We start from the raw sequence: 19,913 nt of genomic DNA, 5'->3' as shown, positions 1-19,913 counted from the left end.
CTGAAGTGTCTTGCCCTCCAGCTTTGCTCTCTCTAGCATGGATTCCTTACAGTGAGGGGAGGAATTTGGCTGTCAGAAGCTTTGCTGCAGTTTGTACTCCAGAGCTTCTGCATCAAAAGTTGGAGGCCACCCCATGTTAAAAGGCTGCCAGGGTTCTGCAGGGATGCTCCAAAGTTTGTACATAGATGAGAGTAAAGCGCATTTGTTTCATTTTCACCAGTTTCACTGTTAAACTTCATCCACAAAGGATTTCATTACTTTTAAAAGATTGTTCCAAACTAGCAGAAAAATTACATTTCACAGCAGCCTCCCCAGGGAAAAGTGGAGATGGTTTAGCTGCCCTAAAATGAAGCTTAATCAGAGTTTAGGAAAGACATTATACACAGGGAGTGTCTGAAGTTAGTGGGAGATGGGCTGGGTGGCCAAGAATTCCCTCTACATTTTAGCCCCTCTACCAGCATGAGGTGTGTGTGCTGAAAGGAGGTTCCTGCCTGAAGCACTGCTTAGAGACATTTCCAGGGGAGAACACAGACTTTTCAGTACTGCCTCTTGATAGAGGGTCACAGAGGACTTGCCTGGGGATGCAGGTGCCTGTCTGGAAGAGGAGAAGGTGTCTGGCAACTCTGCTGCTCTGGGACAGGTTTTGGACTTGCTTGTGGAGTTTCTGGTGCTGTTTGGGGATTTCAGAGCCTTGCTGTAGGGTTGCCCCTCTCAGTTTAATTTTTCTCTTCTCTCCCTCAGCACATGTGAAGATGCTATTTTATATTGCAATTATTTTAAATTAAATCTGGGTTGTGCTGGAGGCATTTGAAATCCTCTGGGACTGAGCTTGCAGCCGTGCTCGTGGCAGCAGCCTTTCTAAAGCACATTGTATGTTCAGTCTAAAGTGCTGAGAAGGGAAAGGAGAATATCCCTGCAGAATCACAAAATGGAGATGGAGTGTCCCAAACTCTTTGCTAAGTGAGCAACACAGAGTCCTCTTAACACACAGAGCCTGCCTATCCACATCGAAGTGACTGCATTGAGTAGAGAACAATTTTCCACTTGCAGGGCTGCAGGGTAGTGAGCTGGAAGCATTTGTGTTGCTCTGAATTCTCAGGACATACAGGCTGGATTCTGCTGCACAGAACCTATGTGTGCTTTTTACAAGATGTGAAGTGACCAGAGCATGCTGGAGGAGATGCACTTGTGTGGAGCAGGGCTTGATTTTGCAATGTGCTTCCTAACTCTGGGTTGCTCTTATTTCTGTGGGAGACCTCAGGCTGTGATGGGGCCAGCAGCTGCTCTGCAGGGATGGTTTGGGCCATGCTGGGGGGCATGAGCTTGGGAAAGGGGAATGTTGTGAGCAATGCCGTGAGTGCTCAGTGAGAAGACTGGTCATGGGTGTTTTACTGCAGGCTGTTGTGGCTCTGTAGTCTGGAGAATACATAGGGCTTGCTACAAGCTGGATGAGCTGTGCTCTGCATAGCATGAGGGGCTGTACTTTGTTGTGTTGCCCTGAAAACAGGTGGCCTCACAGTCTCTGTGCAGGGAGAGGCATTTGATTTTTAGCTGTTCAGACCTGTTTCTGCAGGCTGTACTTGGAGATGTTGGCAGCTATGATAACATGAGATGAATAAAGCTTAAGAGAGGCTGTGGTGTGATGTTTGAGGGTGGACACCCTTCAAAAAATGAAGGGAGGATATCTCACTTTCCACTGTACAATGAGCCTGTCTTTAGCTGCACTTGCTAACAGTGCTTGAGATCTCAAAGCTGAGATCCCCTTCCATGTTTTAGGAAGAGTTCCCCTAGAGTTTATTAGCTTTAGAATTTTTCTTTTTTACTTTTGTACATAGAGAGTCTTTGTCCAATTCAGTGTGTTCTTGGAAGGGGAGTAATTCTTGGGACTCTTCCAAGGGAAAAAAAAACCAAACTGTAAGAAGGATAATCTTCTGAACGTGGAGCAGCAGTGATATGAATTAGTCCCAGATGTGTACTTGTTTGGCATGTAGTTGGATGGTACTGTGAGCTAAGGCCTGATGCAGCAATGGACAATGAATCATGACTGAGTCTGAATGTGCTGGCTAGGAAAGAAGCCAGAGCAGTTTGGGCTGTCAGCATACACTTCAGAGAAAGAACTGAAGTGTAGCTACCTCTAGAGTGAGTGCCAGCTGTAATCACATGGTCAGAAGTGTGGTCAGAGGTGTCCAAAGGGAATTGCTGAAAGGGAAAATAACACTGTGGTGTGTCCCTGTTGCCCTCGGTGCGCATGAACGCCCACCTGGGCTGACACTGAGGAGTTGGAGCAGATTGAAATGGTCTTTCCCCGCTGGGAGGCCCCTTGCTCAAGGCATTTTTGCTGCTAGACTAAACAAAGCAATTGCTGTGTGTGTGTGGGCTGATGCATTCTCCCATCTCTGATTTGCAGGTCACGTGGATGGTGATCCATAAAAGAATGGGCTGAGATGGGCTGAGCTCAGTGTACCCCCTCGCTGAGCCCTTTCCGTGACTCATGGCTCCTTGGGAGGGAGGAGGGCGGGTTCAGTGGAAACAAGAGCTTGTAGCTGCTGGGCTGAACTCCAGCCTGTGGTGGAAAGGCTTCCTAGTTGGAGTACATAGAAAAGTCAGCTTTCTCACCCACGTCCTCTATCCCTCAGGAGGAAGAGCTGTGCATCGTCACCGCAAGCCGTGCTCTGGAGCAGAGCACAGCAGTCTGAAGACAGGCTGCCTTCCACAGGGATGGGTGAAGTCAAGTCCTCCAGCTCCTCCTCATCAGCCCATTCTGATAACTTCCTGAGGATTGGAAGCAGCCCACTAGAAGTGCCCAGATCCAGGTGAGGTGGGAGCAGGGCATTTCTCAGCAAAATGAGTGTCTGGTAAAGGGAGTGCAGGGCTGCACTTCTATGGCTCTGAAAACACTGGAGCACCTGTGTTTGTGTCTACAGACAAACAAACCTCGGGAGGCCTGTTCCTCTCTAGTCTGACCTTATCTGAAGTGCTGGCCCTTGAACACAGACACTCCTGCCTGAGCCCCTAGAGGAGCAAGGAGCTGTGCTGATAACAGCCAGCTGTCATATGCCTGTCCTCAGCGCATGCCTCAACTCTGAGCTCTGGCATCTCTGCATCCTGCATGCTTGCAGCTCACAGCACTTTCTCTGTCTAACACATCCACCAGGGTTTGAAATGGCTGTGGTGTTTGGGGAAGGAAGCTTTTCAAACTAAGCAGACCTCACTCTGCATCTGTCCTGTCCCCCTTTTCACCTGCTGACCCTCCTGATGACACAGGTTGAAAAAAGCTGGGTGCTGGTGACAAGCAGAGGTAGGAATCTGCTGGGAGCAAGCTTCGAGCACTGTGCCAGCACAAAGGAGTTCTGCCCTGAAGGCTGAGTGTTCCTGCTGGGGAATGGGGACCCTGGAGCTGAGCCTAATCTCACACCATAACAAAGGCACCCTTCTGGAGTCTGACACTGCAATAGGGCAGCGTCGAGCCATGAGCTGGCCTGGGGAAGAAAGAGCAGAGCCCGTGGAGCAAACACTGTGTGTTCAGGCCAACATGGAATAAAGAGACCCTGAGATAAGAGGTTGCTAACAGCGTCATATGCTCGTGTAGCCTCTGCAGGCTTTCTGATGAGTCTTTTTGTAGTGATTCTGAATCAGCCACCAGCTAAATCTGAGTACTCTCTCATCGTATGGAAAATAAAATAACAAACAAGCAAAACATTGAAAATTTATAAGACTTTCTTAACAAGTGTCTCACGATTCCAGAGAAAAACCCCAGTGTCTGACAGTTTTCATAAATGAGGGTAACTGTTCTCCCCAGGGAGAGATATCAATAGGAAGGGTTGGAATTGTTGCTGGGGCCCACCTCTGCATTTTCTGTAAGATGGAAAGAATCTCCTGAGAAGAGAAGGAAATACTGGAAAGAAAACAGCTTGTCTTGGGAGCTGCTTTGTTCACAATGGTAGTGCCACAATTCCTGTGTGTAGTCCCATGCCATTCCCAAGGTCTGGCAGGCTTTCAGTGCTTGCTGGTAGCAAGTTTGCAGCAGTGCTCAGGAAGAAGCAGTTTGTAATGCTTCAGCCAGACTGCTCTGCAAGAGCAAAGAGAGAAACAGAAGTAGGTGGAAGAGCACCATAGTGAGGGTTAGGGTTGCCTTATCAGGCACTGTCATGGGTTGCAGTTTCTGGATTCTAAGCATGGTATGTTTTCTCCTGAAAGAGGTTCTGTCATTCCACTTGGCCTTTGATCTCCCTGCTTCAGCTGTGATAGTCTGAATTGCTCTGGTAGATAGCACAGTACCTTCAGCCACCATTTTCTACCCCGAAGGATACAGTAGGTCCCATTTTGGGTGGAGGACTGTGACAGAAGGAAGAGGTAATTTCTGTCTCTTCACCTCCTGAAAAATTGTGGTACTAAGATGGAAAAGCAGGAGCACAGAGAGTGATCAGGATGCCAAAAATACTTTTATTCCTGCAGTGCTGCTGGCAGGTCAACACCTAAGGCTCTTGAGATGAAGAAACCACTATACTTGACTTCCTAATCCTCTGCGTGGCCATAGCAACAAAACACTTTCCTCAACTTCTGCTGCAGTGGTTGAAATGGTTGCTTGTAAAATGCCAGCAGGTGTCCTTCAGGTAGTTCAAGTCAACAGCCCAGTCCAGGTGCTGGCAGGCAGGGGGGCTCTGGAGGGAACAAAAAGGCAAGTCAGGAGGAGACATGAGCATGGCCTGGGAAAGGGGAACTGGACTGCCCTAAAAGAAGGGGTCACAAATGCCCAGTCAGACATCAGGAGCCAAGCATCTCTCCTGGCCAGGCAATGTCAACAGGCTGCTGCTGTCACATTACCAGCTCATCTTGTGAATCTTGCTCTGATCCAGAGATCCTGAGTAAATTCCAAGATGATTGTTGTTAGGCAAAGCAGTACAAAGGCAATTCCTATCAGTCTTTCTGGCTTATTTCAACATGATGGTAAGATCACATCTGCAGAAGACAAACACACAGGAAGATATTACATAGACTATTTGCAGAGTAGAACAAGGTGCTGCTTGTTCTACAGAGAGCTCTGAGTATGGCAGTCAGAGTGCCTCAGATTGAACCCCCTGCATGCAGTGGGGTTGCAGTTTGCAAACCTTTTCCTGAATTTGCGTTTGACACCAGCAGTCTAAGCATCCCATGACACTGCAGAAAAATTCTGTATCTGTGTCAGGGATTTAGCGTGTGTCTACATAGCACTAATGTGGATTAGCAGCTGGATAATCTTTGGTTGAACGTGCTTTTGCTAAGTCAATTAAACAAAACCCAAAGTACTATGATCTAAAGAGTCGAGATCTGGAGGAGTTAAATTGCAGTGGATCTGCTTTGACCAGCAGTCACAGAGAATTCCCTTACTTAAGGGCTGCAGATGGCTGAGCTGTGGCTCTGGAGGGAGCACAGTGGGACAGAGGAGCTGCTGCCCCTTGGCTTTGGGTGTTTTGTTGGTAGTGAGAAGAGTGTGTGTGCACTGTGTGTCTTGCTCCTTACAGTCACCTCACTCAGAAGGTGTATATGCAGTGTGACAGCTTGGGGTAGTGACCACAGCAGGAGATGAATTGTTTACAGGAATGTTTTCTGGAATTACTGCACGACCATGCCACAAAATGGGCTTGCTGGCTGGCACATGACTATGTGCTGCAATCAGAAATGGTGCTCACAGAGAACAGGCTGCTGGGGCACTATCCCAGCCTGTAGATAACTGTCTGGGATTCAGCCAGGATTTGCAGTGCTTGGCAAGGTGCCATACTCCTTGCCAATATTGCCCACGCAAAGGTGGGAAGGGCTGCCCTTTACTCCAGGTTGCCACAGTCTGCCTGTACATACAGAACCTACTTAATGCTTCAGATTGAGGCAAGAGCATATGCTGGCAAATGAGCTGCTTCCCAAATAGTCCTAGGTGTGTGGAAATACGTCAGGTGAGCAGGAGCAGCAGGGGCAGGATGGAGCCTAGCTGTTGGCACTTGGCACTCATCTCAGTTACGTATTAAGAAAGAGAAGGATCCCTGACTGTTGCTCTGCCTCCAGTATTGACTCTTTTCTGGCAGGCAAGTGAGTGTCCATGTGCTCTGAAATACTGTCTTGTGCTGCATGTTGCATGGAAAGCACTGACCTAATTAAAGGAACCATTCCAGGTTAGGAGCTGCCAGTTTATGGCCTGCGAGAGGTCCCTTCTTGTGTGAAGGAACAGCTTGCAGCTCATCTCTGTTTTGCTAATCTAATTTAGTTAATCTTGCACTTTTGAGGGAGTTTCTTCCCACTCGTGGACCTGAAGAGGTGGGTGTGTGAAGCTCACTTTGATTCTTTTTCTGTCTGCCATTAGATGTCTGTGGCAGAGACAGCAACTTGAAGATTGGCTGTATCTCATCTCCTCTAACCATGTCAGCTCTGCTGCTGTCCGGCTGCTTCCCAGCACTCTGTGCTGCCCTCACTCCTGGCCAGCCTCTGGCATGGCTGTCATGTATTGCAGGCATGCTGTTCTTACAGACTTGGGAACTGCTTCTGGTGTCCTGGCAGTTCCAGCTTGTTCCCAGGGCCTCACTGAAGCTGTTTTGGGGCTCTGCAGTAAGGCTTTACAAGAAATATTCAGGGTAGAAATTACAGGGAGACTTTCACCTGTAGCATTGACTGGATTGCATTGGGGTGCAGTCACCCCAGACATCTAGTCTTGGTGTCAAGCCAAGCTCAGCTTTTAAGAAGCTCTGCTGCTATTGCAGTGAGAATACAAAATTTCCCATGCTGTGTCTTCCCAGGCTTAGTCCCTGCTGTCTCTTGAGGCTGTTCAAGATGCTTATTGATTGTGACATTTCCTCAGGAGCCTCCCTTGAGAAGGCTTTGGGAATAGAGGGGAAGGTCTGCCACAGCATCTTACCTCTGCTGGCCAGGCTCAGCTCTCTGGGCCAGGAAAGAAATTACTTAGACTCATTACAGAGTCAATCAGTTTATTCAATGAATTGACAAGTGTTTATTCTGCTGCCTGGAGGCAAGACACAGAATTGACTGCCTTGAACTCTTAGACCCCAGTGTTGTTGCATTAGATGAAACCTTTCTAAGTTTGCACAGCTGCTTGACAGGGTTGGGGACCCCAGGAAGGGCTGGAGGACTAGAGAGTCACCAAGTCAGTCTTGCAGGAGATACACTGTGCTTTTATCAGCCATTCTGTCTCTGCCTACTTTCAGCCCAAGCCTATTGCCTACAGATCTCTTTACTCCTTTAGCTCAATTTTGTGTCACCATGTGTGACACTCCTGTTTTTCCTGTCTGGCTGTGCTGTGCTCTCAGGGAGGTGACATCTTCCTCTTCACTCTGCAATGAAGCAGCATTCCTCCATGCTTCTCCCTGGCATCCTGCACTGTTCCCACTGTGATTCCATCGTGGCACAGTGCTGTGGGCTCAAACACTCTGCCTGCTCTCCTTCACACTGACTCCCTCCACTTTATCTTCCAAAGGCGTGGAGAGAGGTAGATGTCACTGAACAGCAGCTCCCCTTCCCTTACAAATTCCTTGCTTTCCAGGGAAGGTTATCCCTGTCTGATCTCCTGAAGGTGTTTCTAACAGTATGTGCTTGGCTTTGCTTTCAGTGAAGTGCCCTCATTCTTACTCAGGTATTATGTACCCCAGGAAAAGCAATACAGGCTTCTCCCAATGCTCTGACCCTCACTCCTCAGTTCACTGAGCAGCCAGCGAGCAAGATCTGTGTGAGACAGGTGAAGCTCTGCTCTCCCTGATTTCTGCTGTCATGTCCTTTCAGAGCCTGAGCTGCCCCACAGGAGTGTTACCCTCAGACTTGCAGCCATGATGGGAAGCTGATACTTGTACAGCCAGCTCAGGACATTTCACACTGCTCAAACTTGGCTGTATTGATCAGACTAATTAAATGGCAGGCCTGGAATGAGATGGAGGTTGCAAATAGGTTTCCTGCTGTGCATCTCTTCCCACTCTTGCTTTCCAGTCTAGCTCAGGTCCTTCTTGCTGTGGGAGAGCCTGTCTTTGTGGCTGTTCTCTTGGTCCCTTGGGGAGCAGCTGCAGTGCGCCACTGCTATTCTTAGCTGTGAAGACAGCGTGCAAGTACCTGGCCCAGCAGAGCTGGAGCACTGCTCTCTGCCCAGCAGAACTCAGATAAATTATCCAGAAGATCGTGGTAGTGTGTAATTGAGCAGCTCTGCCACAGGCTGTGCTTCCAGCTATGTATACTCTGCTGTGCAGCAAGGCTTAATAATTGCTTGCTCCCTTGGAAGCCAAGAGCTCTGGCTTTGTCTCAAGTGATTGTGCCCTCTTCTCTGAGATTTTGGAGGGACTCCTCAGATTCACTTGCCGTGTTTCATGCTTCTTTCTTTCCTGGTGGGAGATTGCATACATCAAACAATTATTCTTCCTTGGCTATTTAGCCTGTCCTGAAGATGTTTTGTCACCTGCTTTCTGGCACAGTCTGTTCTTTAATACAGAAATGAAGGGGGTAGGTGTCCTGGGTATGCCTTGAGCCTTGGCTCTGTTCAGATCTGGTGGTAATGTCTCAGGAATGATCTGCTTTCTAACTGCTGCCAGAGCAATGATCTCTAAGTCTTTCCCAGCACTAACCAAGTCACAACCTTGATTTGCCCTGCTGCCCTGGGATGTGCTAACAGCTACAACAAGCAACAGGGGAATGTCCCTTGTACAGCACAGCTTTCACAGCTGTGAAGGACTCAGGGCAGGATATGCTGTTCCATCTCACTAATGGGTTTCTCAGTTCTGCATGGCCATCTGCTTTGTGCTGGCTCTCTCCTGTCCAGCTCCTGGTGTGCTCCTGCTGCTTTGTTGGCCCCAGCCAGCTTGGCTCTCCCTTCACTTTCAAAGGAAAGGCTTGGTCTGGGGCCCAGCTCGAGCTGCATGTTGTGCCCTGGTCCCCGCGTGTCACAGCGCTGGCACGGGCGGTGCTGGCCGCGCGCCCAGCAGGTCCCTGGCAGCAGCAGCAGCAGCAGCAGTGAGAAGCTTGTGGCTGAATGCTCTGACTGATGGCGCCGTCTCCCTCTCTCTCTGCCCCAGATCGGCCGATCATTCTCTGCCCGGATCTTCCGTTTCCACAGACTTTGGCAGCTGGCAGATGGTGACAGGGTGTGGCAGTATTCGGGAGCAGGCAAGCCTGAGCGCGGACGCCTCTCTCCCTTGCAGCTTCCCGGATGAGTTCTCTAACACTTGCCTGTAAGTGTCTTAAATGCAGGATCTCTCCTTGGGTCTCTTGGCTGCCTGCGAGCGCTGCAACTTTATCACTCTGGCACTTTCGGAGAAGCCTGGGAGCCCATAACAAACTGTTCCACCTTCTCTGCCTCGATGGTTTCTATCCACAAACTCAGTCCCTGAGCACTCTTTGCTTATGCTGAACACGGAAAGAAAATGGCACTTTCTCTGCCTAATGATGGGGAAGTTCTTTGCTTTCTGTAGGAAGAAGAGGTTTTTCTCTCTTCCTCGAAGATGCTGAATTTGGGTATAATTGAGTGCAGTTGAGGATTCATGCTTGTCAGGACAGGACTGGTAACCCAGATTTCTTGCTTTTCGATTTTGCTCACCTACATCTCCCCACTGGGGTCAGATCCTTGCTGGAGTAAGAGAAGGACTTTCCTTCTGTAACCCAAATTTTGTCTGGGCTTGTGCAGTGTCATTTTCAGGTGCTGTGCCTGGCCGGTGCAGAGCCACAGAGACCTTGTGTCCTGCCATGTGAAATGGCTGGGAGGCAAATGTTCCTCCCCAAATAGAAATCCACCTCTGGAAGCTTGCAAGACTGGAGATGCGCTTTAATTGCTGTTAGAGGAGAGCCTTGGTTTGTGCCTTCAGGCTGCAAGCTCTTCATCAAGAAACTGAAATGGCAGATCAGGGGCTGCTGCTAGCGAGCAATGCTAGAGCTGTGCTGCCAGATGCTCAGTCCCTTACTGAGATCTGAGTACGTGCTTTGGAGGCTGAGGGCAGGCGACATGAAAACCCGTGTGTCCTGTGAGACAGCTGCCTGCCCTGGCTCTGTGTCTCGTGTGGCTGCGTGCTGTGCTGCTGAACAGAGCAGAGCAGCTGCCTTCAAGTTACAGTGAAGCTACAAGATCCATGAATTGACAGATCAAAACATTGCAAGAGATGTTGGACATGGCCTGGCCAGGATTTGTTCTTCTCCTTTCCTGAGGACACACTGAGCTGTTCCTGCAGTATTTTGGAGATGGGCAAGGGAGAAGGGACTGAAGGATGGGCATTGAATAGTGACTGCTTTACTGTGTCCTGAGCCTGGCTGTGCTTGGTCACTGCTGATCACCAGCAAGTTGTTGCTGCCCTTGGAGTTGTATCTAATGTCAGAATAGGGAATTCAGTAGAGAAACATGAATCAAAGTTGATAGGCCTTAGGCTTATGCAGTTTGGAAAGTGACTGCTTGGAGAAGTGGATTCAAAAGGAAGAGAACAGTAGTGGTGCTTCTCCTGTGGGTGCTCTGCCCTGTTCAGCTATTCACTAAAGCTGTGGGTTGCTTGAGGGCTGGGGACTGCTCAACTGAAGGTGCCAGGACCAGGCACTGCACTGAAGGGATGAAGAGTTCCCAGTGGTGTCGTGTCGAGCTTAACCCAGAGCCTCTACCCTCTCTCTGTTCTGCATCAGCCTTGTTTGCTCAGGACTCCATTGTGGTTTTATCCCAGTTTTTGCAGCCCGACACAGTATGTTTTTTTTTTTTTCTTTTAATTCCATTTAAGTTCCCACTTTGCATCTTCACTGGCAGCAGCTCGATGAAGGTATGCTTTTCACAGCCTACTTCTTGTGCTTGTGTGGGGCTTGTCAGGGCTTCCTTTGAGCTGGGGCTTTGACAGCCTCCTCTCATCCCGCACCCCAAGCTGCAGGCAAGCGGGCAGGCTGTAGGAAGTGTAGCGGGGCAGAGTGCCGTGGATTTGGCAGGGAAGTGCGACCTGCCTCCGCGGTGAGCAGCTCAGGGTGAAATGCTGCAGCCAGTCTGCAGGGCTTGGTGTGGAGCAGTGGCTGGCTGCTTGACCCTGTGCCTTGGAGTGTCTCGCTCCACGAAACAAACCGAAAAACCCAAATACAAAATCTGCCTTGTAAAGAGGTGCGAGAGCCACGAGCCACGGGACCTCACTGCTGCACGCCCTCGCTTACCTCTGCGCGTGACATCTGAGATCGCTGCACTCGGGTGCAAGTAAGTCCTGCCTTCACGGAGTTTATTTTAAATGCTAGCAGGTTTGCGAGCTCCACGTCCTAATTAGGTTGCCAAAAAGCATCGCTAATGTGTTTAGATATGTTGTTGCCTTTTTTTGCCCTCTGGCTTCTCTTTATTATCAGACACAGTAAACAGCGGCCTGGTTGGCTGCCTCAGCATCGCTTGCTGTTTATAGGCCTCCCACCATATCCTCTTGCTGCTGTTTCCGGACCGAAGCTGTTGGCTGTGGGTGGTTAACACTTCCATTCAAATGAGCTGTGCCAATTTATAGCCAGCCCAGGCGCTGGCAGATTAAAGAGAATTTTTTATGGGGAAGGTTCGCACTGTGCCCTTGGAGTGACCTTTGAGGAATGTCTTAATCTCTCTGGGAACCACTGGCTTGTCGCAGAGTCACCACAGCAAGGATCGTTTGAGGCTGGAGAGGTGGGAACAGCTGTCTCTGGGCCCCAGTCTTGCTTTCCCCTGCTCCCTGGGCTAGTCTTGCCTTCCTTCTGCTGTTTTCCCCCTGCCCCTAACCAGGTGTGTGGATCAGCAGGAGAGGAGAGCAGGTCCCGTGGGAAGTCATGCCCTACTCTGCTCCTGTTTGCCGAGAGCAGCCATGCTGGGGAGCAGAAGTAAAGCGCTGCTCAACTCTCCTCTTCCTATGGCTGAAGTGTTCCTTGGGGCTTTTGTCACCTTGTCTGCTCCTTCTCATTCCCCTTCCACAGAGCTGTCTCTGCTGGCACAGGCACGCGAGGCTGGGGCTGGTGGAAGTGAGGGATGGTTGCAGATAGGTAGGAAGCAACTGTCCAGGCACAGCAAATGTGGACAGGCTTCATCTGTGTGAGGAGGGGAGGGAGCTGGCATAGGGACTGATGTGAGCAGCCACTTTGTTTATGAACTGCAGCCTTATGAACACTATGGTGGTGGGAGAAACAGGGGACAGTGGGGTGTGTGAAGGAGGAAACCCCGTGGGGAGCAGGAGACTGAGGCTGCAGCTGGCTCCGTGGGTTGGATGAGGAGGCAGTGGCACCAGCTGTCACCAGCGCTGTGGACAGAGCCTTTTTGCCTTGCACTGCCTTAGCCACTGCAGCCCGTGGAGCAGCACAGCCCTGTGTCAGGAGTGAGAGCTGGGATGTGGAGAGCGATGGCTGCAGTCACTGACCTCCCCTTCTCTCTCCTAGACTGGTGTCACCGAGTGACCGTGAGTGTCGTCTGGAGGAAGTGCGCTCTGCCTTTCTGGCAAGCTACAGCCGGACCATCGGCCTAAAGGCCGTGCCCCCCAGCCCCTCTGGGGCCATCGGTGGCCTCCTCGAGCAGTTTGTGCGGGGCGTGGGACTGAGAGGCAGCAGCACCCTCTGAACACGGCGTTCCCAGACCACTGCCTGGAAAACTGGGGCTGGCACGTCCCCCAGCAGAGTCCTGGGACCCTCTCCGTGGTGCGGGCACCTGCTGCACCCAGCGCCCGCCGGCCCCCCCTGCCTGGGGCTGGGGGGTGCGGGGTCTTCGGCGAGTCTCTGCAGTAAATGACCCGAGCTGTGCCCTCTCCTGCCTCCTCTCTGGGCTGCGGGCGGGGGCTGCGGGGGCGGCGCGGGGGAGCCGCTCACTATAGATAGCCCGGCCCACTCTTCGCGAGCGTCGGCACCGAAATAGCACCGAACCGAGCCCGGGAGGAAGCCCCCGGCGGGGCGGGAATGGGGCTGAGCCCGCTGTGCCCCTGACTGGGAATCGCGGGCGGGACGTTCCGGTGGAGCCGAGTCCCGGGAGCTGAACCCCCTGGTGCCCGGGTCGGTGCCACCGCTGCCGGCAGGGCCGTCCTGCCCGAGCTGGGCCGAGCCGTGCCTGTGCTGAGCCGAGCCGTGCCCGTGCCGTACCCGCCCCCGGGCGCGCCTCCTCGGCGGCGCGGGAGGAGGCGGCGCGGAGCATCGGCGGCGCCCGGGCGGGGATGGCGGCTCCGGGAGCGCTGGAACCGGCGGCCGGCAGCGTGCCGGGCACCAAGGTGGAGCTCACCGTGTCCTGCCGGTGAGCCGGGAGCCGGGCGAGGGAGCGGGAGGGCGGCGGCTAGTCCGTGGAGACGGGTGGGTGCGAAACGCACCGGGATGCGCGGCGGGGCTGCTCGCTGCGTCCCGCTGCCCGCCGCGCAGCCCCTGGCTCAAGGCGTTGGGAGCTGCGCGTCCTCCTCTCTCCCCGGGTAGCTCTCGGTGCCAGGGCGTATGCTCAGCGTCCCTCTGCCCTGCTGCTGCCCGTCCCGTCCCCTACCTGGGGTCCCACGGGATGCTGTCACCGGGCACGGCTGCGTGAAGCGACCCGATGCCCTCACCCGCGGCTGGGGCACGGGACGGCCGCTCGCGGGGCGATGCTTGTGGGAGGTGGGTGATCTGGTGGGACGCGGGGTGCCGGCGCTGGCTGCGAGCTCGGTGCAAAGCAGAGGGACCGGGAACGTGGCAGCGGGATGGGGGCTGCAGGAGAGGGGCTGCTCCGTGCCCCAGCTTCTGGCCAGGGTCCGCCGATCAAGCGGCGGCGGCTGAGCCGCTCTGCCCGCGGCTAAATATAGCCCGTCGGAGGCACCGCTGCTTGCGGCCGGGGGTCCCGCTCGCAGGGACAGGCACAGCGTCCTGCCGCGGGGAAGCGTCCCCGTGCCGTGGGTCCTGTGGCACGGAGTGCCCCGACCAGGGTGGGTGCCTCCAGCACATCCCCGAGCTATGCAAACTCTGGGCCGGGCCGGGGGCTGTTGTGCCTCCCCGCGGCTGAGCCCTGGCCCCCGCTGCCAGCTTCCCTCACAGCAGGCAGAGGGACTGTGGGTCCACAGGACCGGGCAGCTCCAGGCAGGGTCCGGGGCTCACACCTGGACGCAACCCAGGGCAGCCTTCGGCTTTGCAGCCCGAGGACCCAGCCCAGACCAGGGTGGGGTCTCTCCCCTGCGTGCTGGGGCCAGGGCAGCTGGCTTAGCCCCGCAGCCCCCGCCGTGCCCCAGCCCACCCTGTGCTGCCACCCCGGGGGTGCGGGAAGTATCCCAGCAGAGCCGGTAGCATCCCCCGGCACTTCCCGGTGTCACACCGCGCACAGGACGACGATCAATCGCTCTGCCGGTAGGTGTGTCGGGGGATGCCCACTGGCTGCTCAGCCCCTGCTCCAAGTGTCTCCTTTCTTCTCACTTCTGCACCCTGCCATTAGCCCAGCTCCTGCTGCCGGGGCGCGGCGGGCACTCAGCCGGCGCCGGCGGCACCGGGGAAGGTTTCATCCTGTAAATGGGTTCCCTGTCATGTTCAATCATCATCAGCGCTGGAGACGCTGCTCGCCGCTTGCTCTGCTGCCCCACCGAACCTTGCAGAGGGAGCCAGCGTGTCTCCTTGGGAATGCTGATGCTCTTATCCATAGGTGCCAGCACGGCCTTCTGGCATGGTGCTGACCTGTGATCAGGGGGATGGACATGGGGACCCGTTGCTGGGCCAGGTGGATGGCACTCAGGTTGGCTCACGCCTGGCTCTTCCCCCAGGAACCTGCTGGACCTGGACACCTTCTCCAAGTCCGACCCAGGTGGGTGGCAGAGCCGGGCAGGGAGTATGGCATGGCACAGACACGGCACGGCAGCCTGGCTCTGCTCCTCTCTCCGCAGTGGTCGTCCTCTTTGTGCAGGTCTCGGGGAGCAGCGAGTGGAAGGAGGTGAGCGTGGCCCCCTCTCCTGGCTAATCCCCGGCTGGGTTAAACGGGCCCATATGGCCACCCGTGTCCGCGCTAATGATCCCTCCCCGTCCACGCTAATGATCCGGCCCCGCCAGCAGCGCTAATCCCCCACCGGGATTAGCGCCGAGGCAGCTGCGATGGGGACGGGTCCTGGGGGGGCCGCCCTCACCCCTCTCCCTGCAGTTCGGACGCACCGAGGTGATCGACAACACCCTGAACCCCGACTTTGTCCGCAAGTTCGTCCTCGACTACTACTTCGAGGAGAAGCAAAACCTGCGCTTCGATGTGTGAGTAGGGGGACCAGGGAAGGGCTTGGCCCCGCTGAGGGTGGAACAAAGCACCGAGTCAGTAATAAATAAGGATAATAAATAAGAATACAGTGTCGAATAGCACGGGTGGGTGGGGAAGCGGGATTGTGTGCTGGAGCATCCCTGCAGGCACCAGCTCAGGGCTCTGCTCTCTCACACTAGCTACAATGTGGACTCCAAGAGCTGCTCCGTTTTAAAGCAGGTGAGCACAGCCTGTGCCGGGGGGACACCCCGAGGCTGTGCCCTGTGTGGGTGCTGTCAGGGGGGACAAGTGCCCCTCGGCAGGCCCTAACCTGCTCTCCATCTCTCCATGCCCCATGGGGACTGGCAGAAGGTAGGTGTCTGCCACACACCTGCCCCTGCTCTGCCCTGGGAACACTGAACCTGGGAGTGCCTGGTGGGGCAAGATGGGGCCAGGACACTCCATAGGGTTGGCTTTTGAGGGGTAAGATGGGTCTAGGGTGGCCCAAGGGGTTCAGGACAGGTCAGGGTATGGAGGGCAGTTTGGGGGAGCAACACAGGATGGGTCCAGGGATGTGGGTTGGCCCGAGGGGCACAGAATGAGTGTAAGGCACATGGAGTGGGCACCTGGGGTAGTCCTGGGGAGGAACAATAGGTCCTGGGTCACAGTGTAGCTTCAGGAAATGGGGTGGCCCAGAGTCAAGTTGGTGGCAGGTCCCATGGGTGCATTGGGAGAGAAAGTGGTGGGTGTGGGTGGTAGGGGACTGGGGCAACCGCCCTCCATGGTCTCATAGTGCTTCCTTTGGGGCACAGGACTTCCTGGGGCAGGCATTTGTGGCACTGGGCGAGGTGATTGGGTCCCAACGGGGACGTCTGGAGAGACCCCTAACGTGAGTCACACCCTGTGGTGAGGTGAGGTGAGGTGGGAGGGTCCTACCCTGTATCTCCACCAGCTGCTCCACTGGAACCCTCCCTGCATGTCCTGTGCTGGGGATTCTGATCACACTGCCAAGCACCAGGAGCTGTGGGACAGAAGCCCCAACCCTGACCTCTTCTCTTGTCCCTGAACTGTCCTCCTTGTCCCCAAGCTGACTGTGTGCCTCTGGTTCCAGGGGTGTCCCAGGGAAGCGGTGTGGGACTATCTTGCTGCTGGCTGAGGAACTGAGCAACTGCCGGGTGAGTACCCGTGTACAGGCTGCAGGGTGGAGAGGGCTGATGGTCCCTCAGCAGAGCAGCTGCTGGTGCCAGGACTGAGGAGGTGGCTGGCAGTGACAGTCCCTGTCCCCAGGACATCGTCACAATGCAGCTGTGTGCCAACAAGCTGGATAAGAAGGACTTCTTTGGAAAATCCGATCCTTTCCTCGTCTTCTATCGTAGCAATGAGGATGGCACGTGAGCACAGGGACCCACTGGGGCAAACAGGGTGCCAACGTCACCAGACAGCATGGCCCAACCCTGCCTTGTCCCCCCAGCTTTACTATCTGCCATAAGACAGAGGTGGTGAAGAACACACTGAACCCGGTGTGGCAGCCCTTCACCATCCCCGTGCGTGCCCTCTGCAACGGCGACTACGACCGGTACAGGAACGGGGACGGGACAGGGACACGGGCAGCCGTGGGGCCAGAGCAGGGTGTGAGCAGTGCTTGGTGGGCTTGGCCTCGCAGCGGCAGGCAGCTCAGAATTGGCTCCTGATTGGGTTTTTTTCTCTTTTGCAACCCAAATTACATAAAGGCATCCCCCTCCTTTCCAGGGCCCCCACCATGACCCAAATTTCCCGCTCCCTCCTGGCAGAGCCGCAGACTGGGCAGGCAGGGCGGCTCTGCTGGAAGGTGGTGGGTAGGGTGCTCACTGTGGGTTGGGCTGTGGGCCTGGGTGTCCCCAAATCAGGGGCTGGAGGGGCTGTGCCAGCCTGGCTGATGGCTTACCCTACATGCCTTCACTTTCAGGACGGTGAAGATAGATGTGTACGACTGGGACCGCGATGGGAGGTGAGGGAAGGGACACCAGTGTTGTATTGCACTAAATTCTTACACACCAGGGTGCTGCTGAAGCTTCCCAGGGCACCTCTCAGCCAGGTGCCTGGCTGTACTGACCCTGTGTTCCTCCTGCAGCCATGACTTCATTGGGGAATTTGCCACCAGCTACCGGGAGCTCTCTCGAGCACAGAGTCAGTTCACAGTGTATGAGGTAGGGTGGTGGGGCAGGGTGAGGGCAGGGTGCACTCCACGCTAGGACTGACTCACCCCTGTGTCTGCAGGTGCTGAATCCCAGGAAAAAATGCAAGAAGAAGAAATATGTGAATTCTGGCACTGTGAGTGGGGCTGGGGAGTTCCTGGGCCTCCTGCCTTCCAGGGGCTGGTATGGCTCCACCTGCTGTGTGTGCCAGGTTCAGGGGGCTCCAGATCTGATCCCCAGTGCCCACAGGTGACACTGCTCTCCTTCTCTGTTGAGTCTGAGTTCACCTTCGTTGACTACATACGGGGCGGGTGAGTGGGGGGCTGGGAGCCCCCCGGCTCCTCGAGATCTCCCATGGCTGAGAGTCTCGGGGCAAGGACAGTGGTGACAGTGAAGGTTCAGCCTGGGGGTGACAAGGGAGCGGTGGGGCTGGGAGGTAGATGCAGAACGGTGGCATGGGGCTGTGGGGTGCTGGCTGGGGAAGGGGAGCCGAGGCAATGGGTCTGGGCAGGGAAACTCCAGCACTGTGGGGCTGGAAGATGGTGTCCCTGTGCTGTGGGGCCGGCAGCCTCCTTCACTCTCCCCCTTAAGGACACAGCTGAATTTCACTGTTGCCATTGACTTCACGGCCTCCAATGGTGAGTGCACCTGGTGTCTGGGGGGTCCCCATCACCCTGGGTCTGGCCATGGGGCGGGTGTGACGGGCACTATGCCGCAGGGTTGCCATCCCAGCCCACCTCACTGCACTACGCGAGCCCCTACCAGCTGAGCGCCTATGCCCTGGCACTGAAGGCAGTGGGGGAAATCATCCAGGACTACGACAGCGACAAGCTCTTCCCTGCCTACGGCTTTGGTGCCAAAGTCCCACCTGACGGCAAGATCTCCCACCAGTTTCCTCTGGTGTGTCCTCCCTGTGGGACGGGGCTGAGAGTGAACCCAGATCCCCTGGCTGTGGGGCAAAGCTGGTCTTGGGGGTGCCCACAGCAGCTTGGTGGGGAGGGGAAGCACCCTGGCAACATTCTGCCCCAGCATCCCACAGCCTGGGGGACAGCAGGGGCTGTGGTCCCCCTCCAAGTGCCCCATCTCTGTCCCCCAGAACAACAATGTGGATAACCCCAGCTGTGCCGGCATTGAAGGCGTGTTGGAGTCCTACCTCCAAAGCCTGCGCACCGTCCAGCTCTATGGTCCTACCAACTTTGCTCCCGTCATCAACCAGGTGGCTGGGTGAGCACTGGCGCGCTGTCCCCTTTGCCATCCCCAAATGCCATCTGTCCCACAGCAGGGTCGACTGCCCCACACCAGTGGGGTGCTTGAGGGCCCCCATCCCTTTTCCCCATAGGATAGCCGCCCAGGTGACCGATGGCTCACAGTACCACGTCCTCCTCATCATCACTGATGGTGTCATCTCTGACATGCTGCAGACCAAGGAAGCCATTGTCACTGTGAGTGCACCCTCGTTGCTCTGAGTTCACCTCACATGGACACTGTCCTGGCTGACACCCTGCTTCTGCTCCACAGGCTTCCTCCCTGCCCATGTCCATCATCATCGTGGGAGTAGGTCCAGCTGAGTTTGAGGGTGAGTTGGGACTTGGGGACACCAGGGAAGACGGATGGAAACATTGTCCCTTCCTCTGGGATGCCAAAGACATCCAAAGGGCTGGTGTTTCCATCCCCGGTGTTCATCCCACCGAGGCTTGGTGACACCAGCTGTCACCCCCAGCCATGGAGGAGCTGGACGGTGATGAGGTACGGTTGTCTTCCCGGGGACGGTATGCTGAGAGGGACATTGTACAGGTAAGTCTGGCATTGAATCCAGACCTGCTGCGGGTGAGAGATGCTCAGTCCCCCTTGCTGAACCCCACAGCAATAGAGTTTCCAAACTGACTGCAAACTTTTTGCCCTCAAAGTTTGTGCCATTTCGGGATTACGTGGACGACTCAGGCAACCAGGTGCTGAGCATGGCCCGCCTGGCCAAGGACGTGCTAGCTGAGATCCCTGAGCAGCTGCTCTCTTACATGAAGACCCGTGACATCAAGCCTCGCCGGGCAGATCCCGAGTAGCTCTACCCCGAGCCATGGGACTGACTGGTGGGGCGAGGATATGTCACCTTTTTTCTGCCAGTGACCAGGGCTTAACCATGGAGATGTGGCCCCTTTAGGGAGATAATCAGCTGTTATGGTTGGTCAAAACAGGGCTGGGACCCGGTTCTGGCAGTGAGACCACAGGGCTGGACATCCTCTGCTGCCCGTTCCTCCTGCCCGATGTCCAGCAGCAAGTCGGGACTGCCCCTGGACCGTGGCAGTGCGGGCAGGGCCAGCCGGGAGGAACACGGTGTGTGCCGCGGTGTGCGTGTTCCTGAGAGCAGCCTGGCCTCTGCCCCAGGGGAAGGCTGACCCTGAGTGCCTGCCCAGCCCCGCTGCTCCTTGGGGCAGCGGCCTCGCCCTGCTCCTGCCTGCGCCCCATTCCTGCCTGCACCCCGCTCCTGCCTGTGCCCGCTCCTCCGGCTCTGCTAACCCGGCCTGCCTCACGCCCTGCCGCACGGCCGGGGCTCCCGCCGCCGGGGGTGCCGGGGCGGAGGGCAGGAGGGTGTCTACTGCGTTACCGACTGTAAATAAACTGCT

General features: G+C 55.3%; 2 protein-coding genes across 5 annotated transcripts in view; both read left to right on the top strand.

The window, feature by feature from the left end:
• The window catches only part of MTMR14 (myotubularin related protein 14), a 30,785-nt gene extending 18,080 nt beyond the window's left edge, over positions 1-12,705 (top strand). Inside the window, exons 17-19 of one of the 3 annotated variants that reach the window (XM_059479873.1) lie at positions 2,637-2,813; positions 9,033-9,188; positions 12,349-12,705. In XM_059479873.1, coding sequence (XP_059335856.1) covers positions 2,637-2,813; positions 9,033-9,188; positions 12,349-12,526 — 511 coding nt within the window. In that variant the 3' untranslated portion in view covers positions 12,527-12,705. Of the gene's footprint in view, positions 1-2,636; positions 2,814-3,264; positions 3,649-9,032; positions 9,189-12,348 lie in introns of those variants that run through there. The other 2 variants (XM_059479874.1, XM_059479876.1) reach the window with 2 other exon arrangements.
• Positions 12,706-13,003: 298 nt separating this feature from the next.
• On the top strand, positions 13,004-19,901 carry CPNE9 (copine family member 9). 2 transcript variants are annotated; one of them, XM_059479878.1, is made up of 21 exons: positions 13,004-13,186; positions 14,661-14,701; positions 14,781-14,827; positions 15,032-15,135; positions 15,319-15,358; positions 15,488-15,490; positions 15,931-16,007; positions 16,230-16,293; positions 16,406-16,509; positions 16,590-16,694; positions 17,064-17,105; positions 17,229-17,304; positions 17,375-17,428; positions 17,542-17,603; positions 17,884-17,930; positions 18,011-18,192; positions 18,389-18,516; positions 18,632-18,734; positions 18,811-18,868; positions 19,013-19,086; positions 19,200-19,901. In XM_059479878.1, exons 1-21 carry the CDS (start codon positions 13,110-13,112, stop codon positions 19,350-19,352), a joined length of 1,641 nt encoding a protein of 546 aa, XP_059335861.1. In that variant the 5' UTR covers positions 13,004-13,109; the 3' UTR covers positions 19,353-19,901. The 2 variants fall into 2 exon arrangements, with proteins under 2 accessions (XP_059335861.1, XP_059335860.1); XM_059479877.1 differs by lacking the exons at positions 13,004-13,186; positions 15,319-15,358; positions 15,488-15,490 and having other exon boundaries at positions 14,434-14,701.
• The last annotated feature ends 12 nt before the right edge of the window (positions 19,902-19,913 follow it).

Source organism: Ammospiza nelsoni, chromosome 11 (genome assembly GCF_027579445.1).
Source record: "Ammospiza nelsoni isolate bAmmNel1 chromosome 11, bAmmNel1.pri, whole genome shotgun sequence".
Taxonomy (NCBI): domain Eukaryota; kingdom Metazoa; phylum Chordata; class Aves; order Passeriformes; family Passerellidae; genus Ammospiza; species Ammospiza nelsoni.
The sequence above is the reverse complement of the archived record's forward strand: the minus strand, read 5'-3'. Positions and strand labels throughout refer to the sequence as shown.

Excerpts from the sequence above, each read along its gene's own strand:
- CPNE9 (XM_059479878.1), top strand. The coding sequence starts at position 13,110 with ATGGCGGCTCCGGGAGCGCTGGAACCGGCGGCCGGCAGCGTGCCGGGC. Across the intron at positions 14,702-14,780 it reads CTTCTCCAAGTCCGACCCAG|TGGTCGTCCTCTTTGTGCAG; the intron begins GTGGGTGGCAGA and ends CTCTCTCCGCAG. Across the intron at positions 16,695-17,063 it reads TGCAACGGCGACTACGACCG|GACGGTGAAGATAGATGTGT; the intron begins GTACAGGAACGG and ends CTTCACTTTCAG.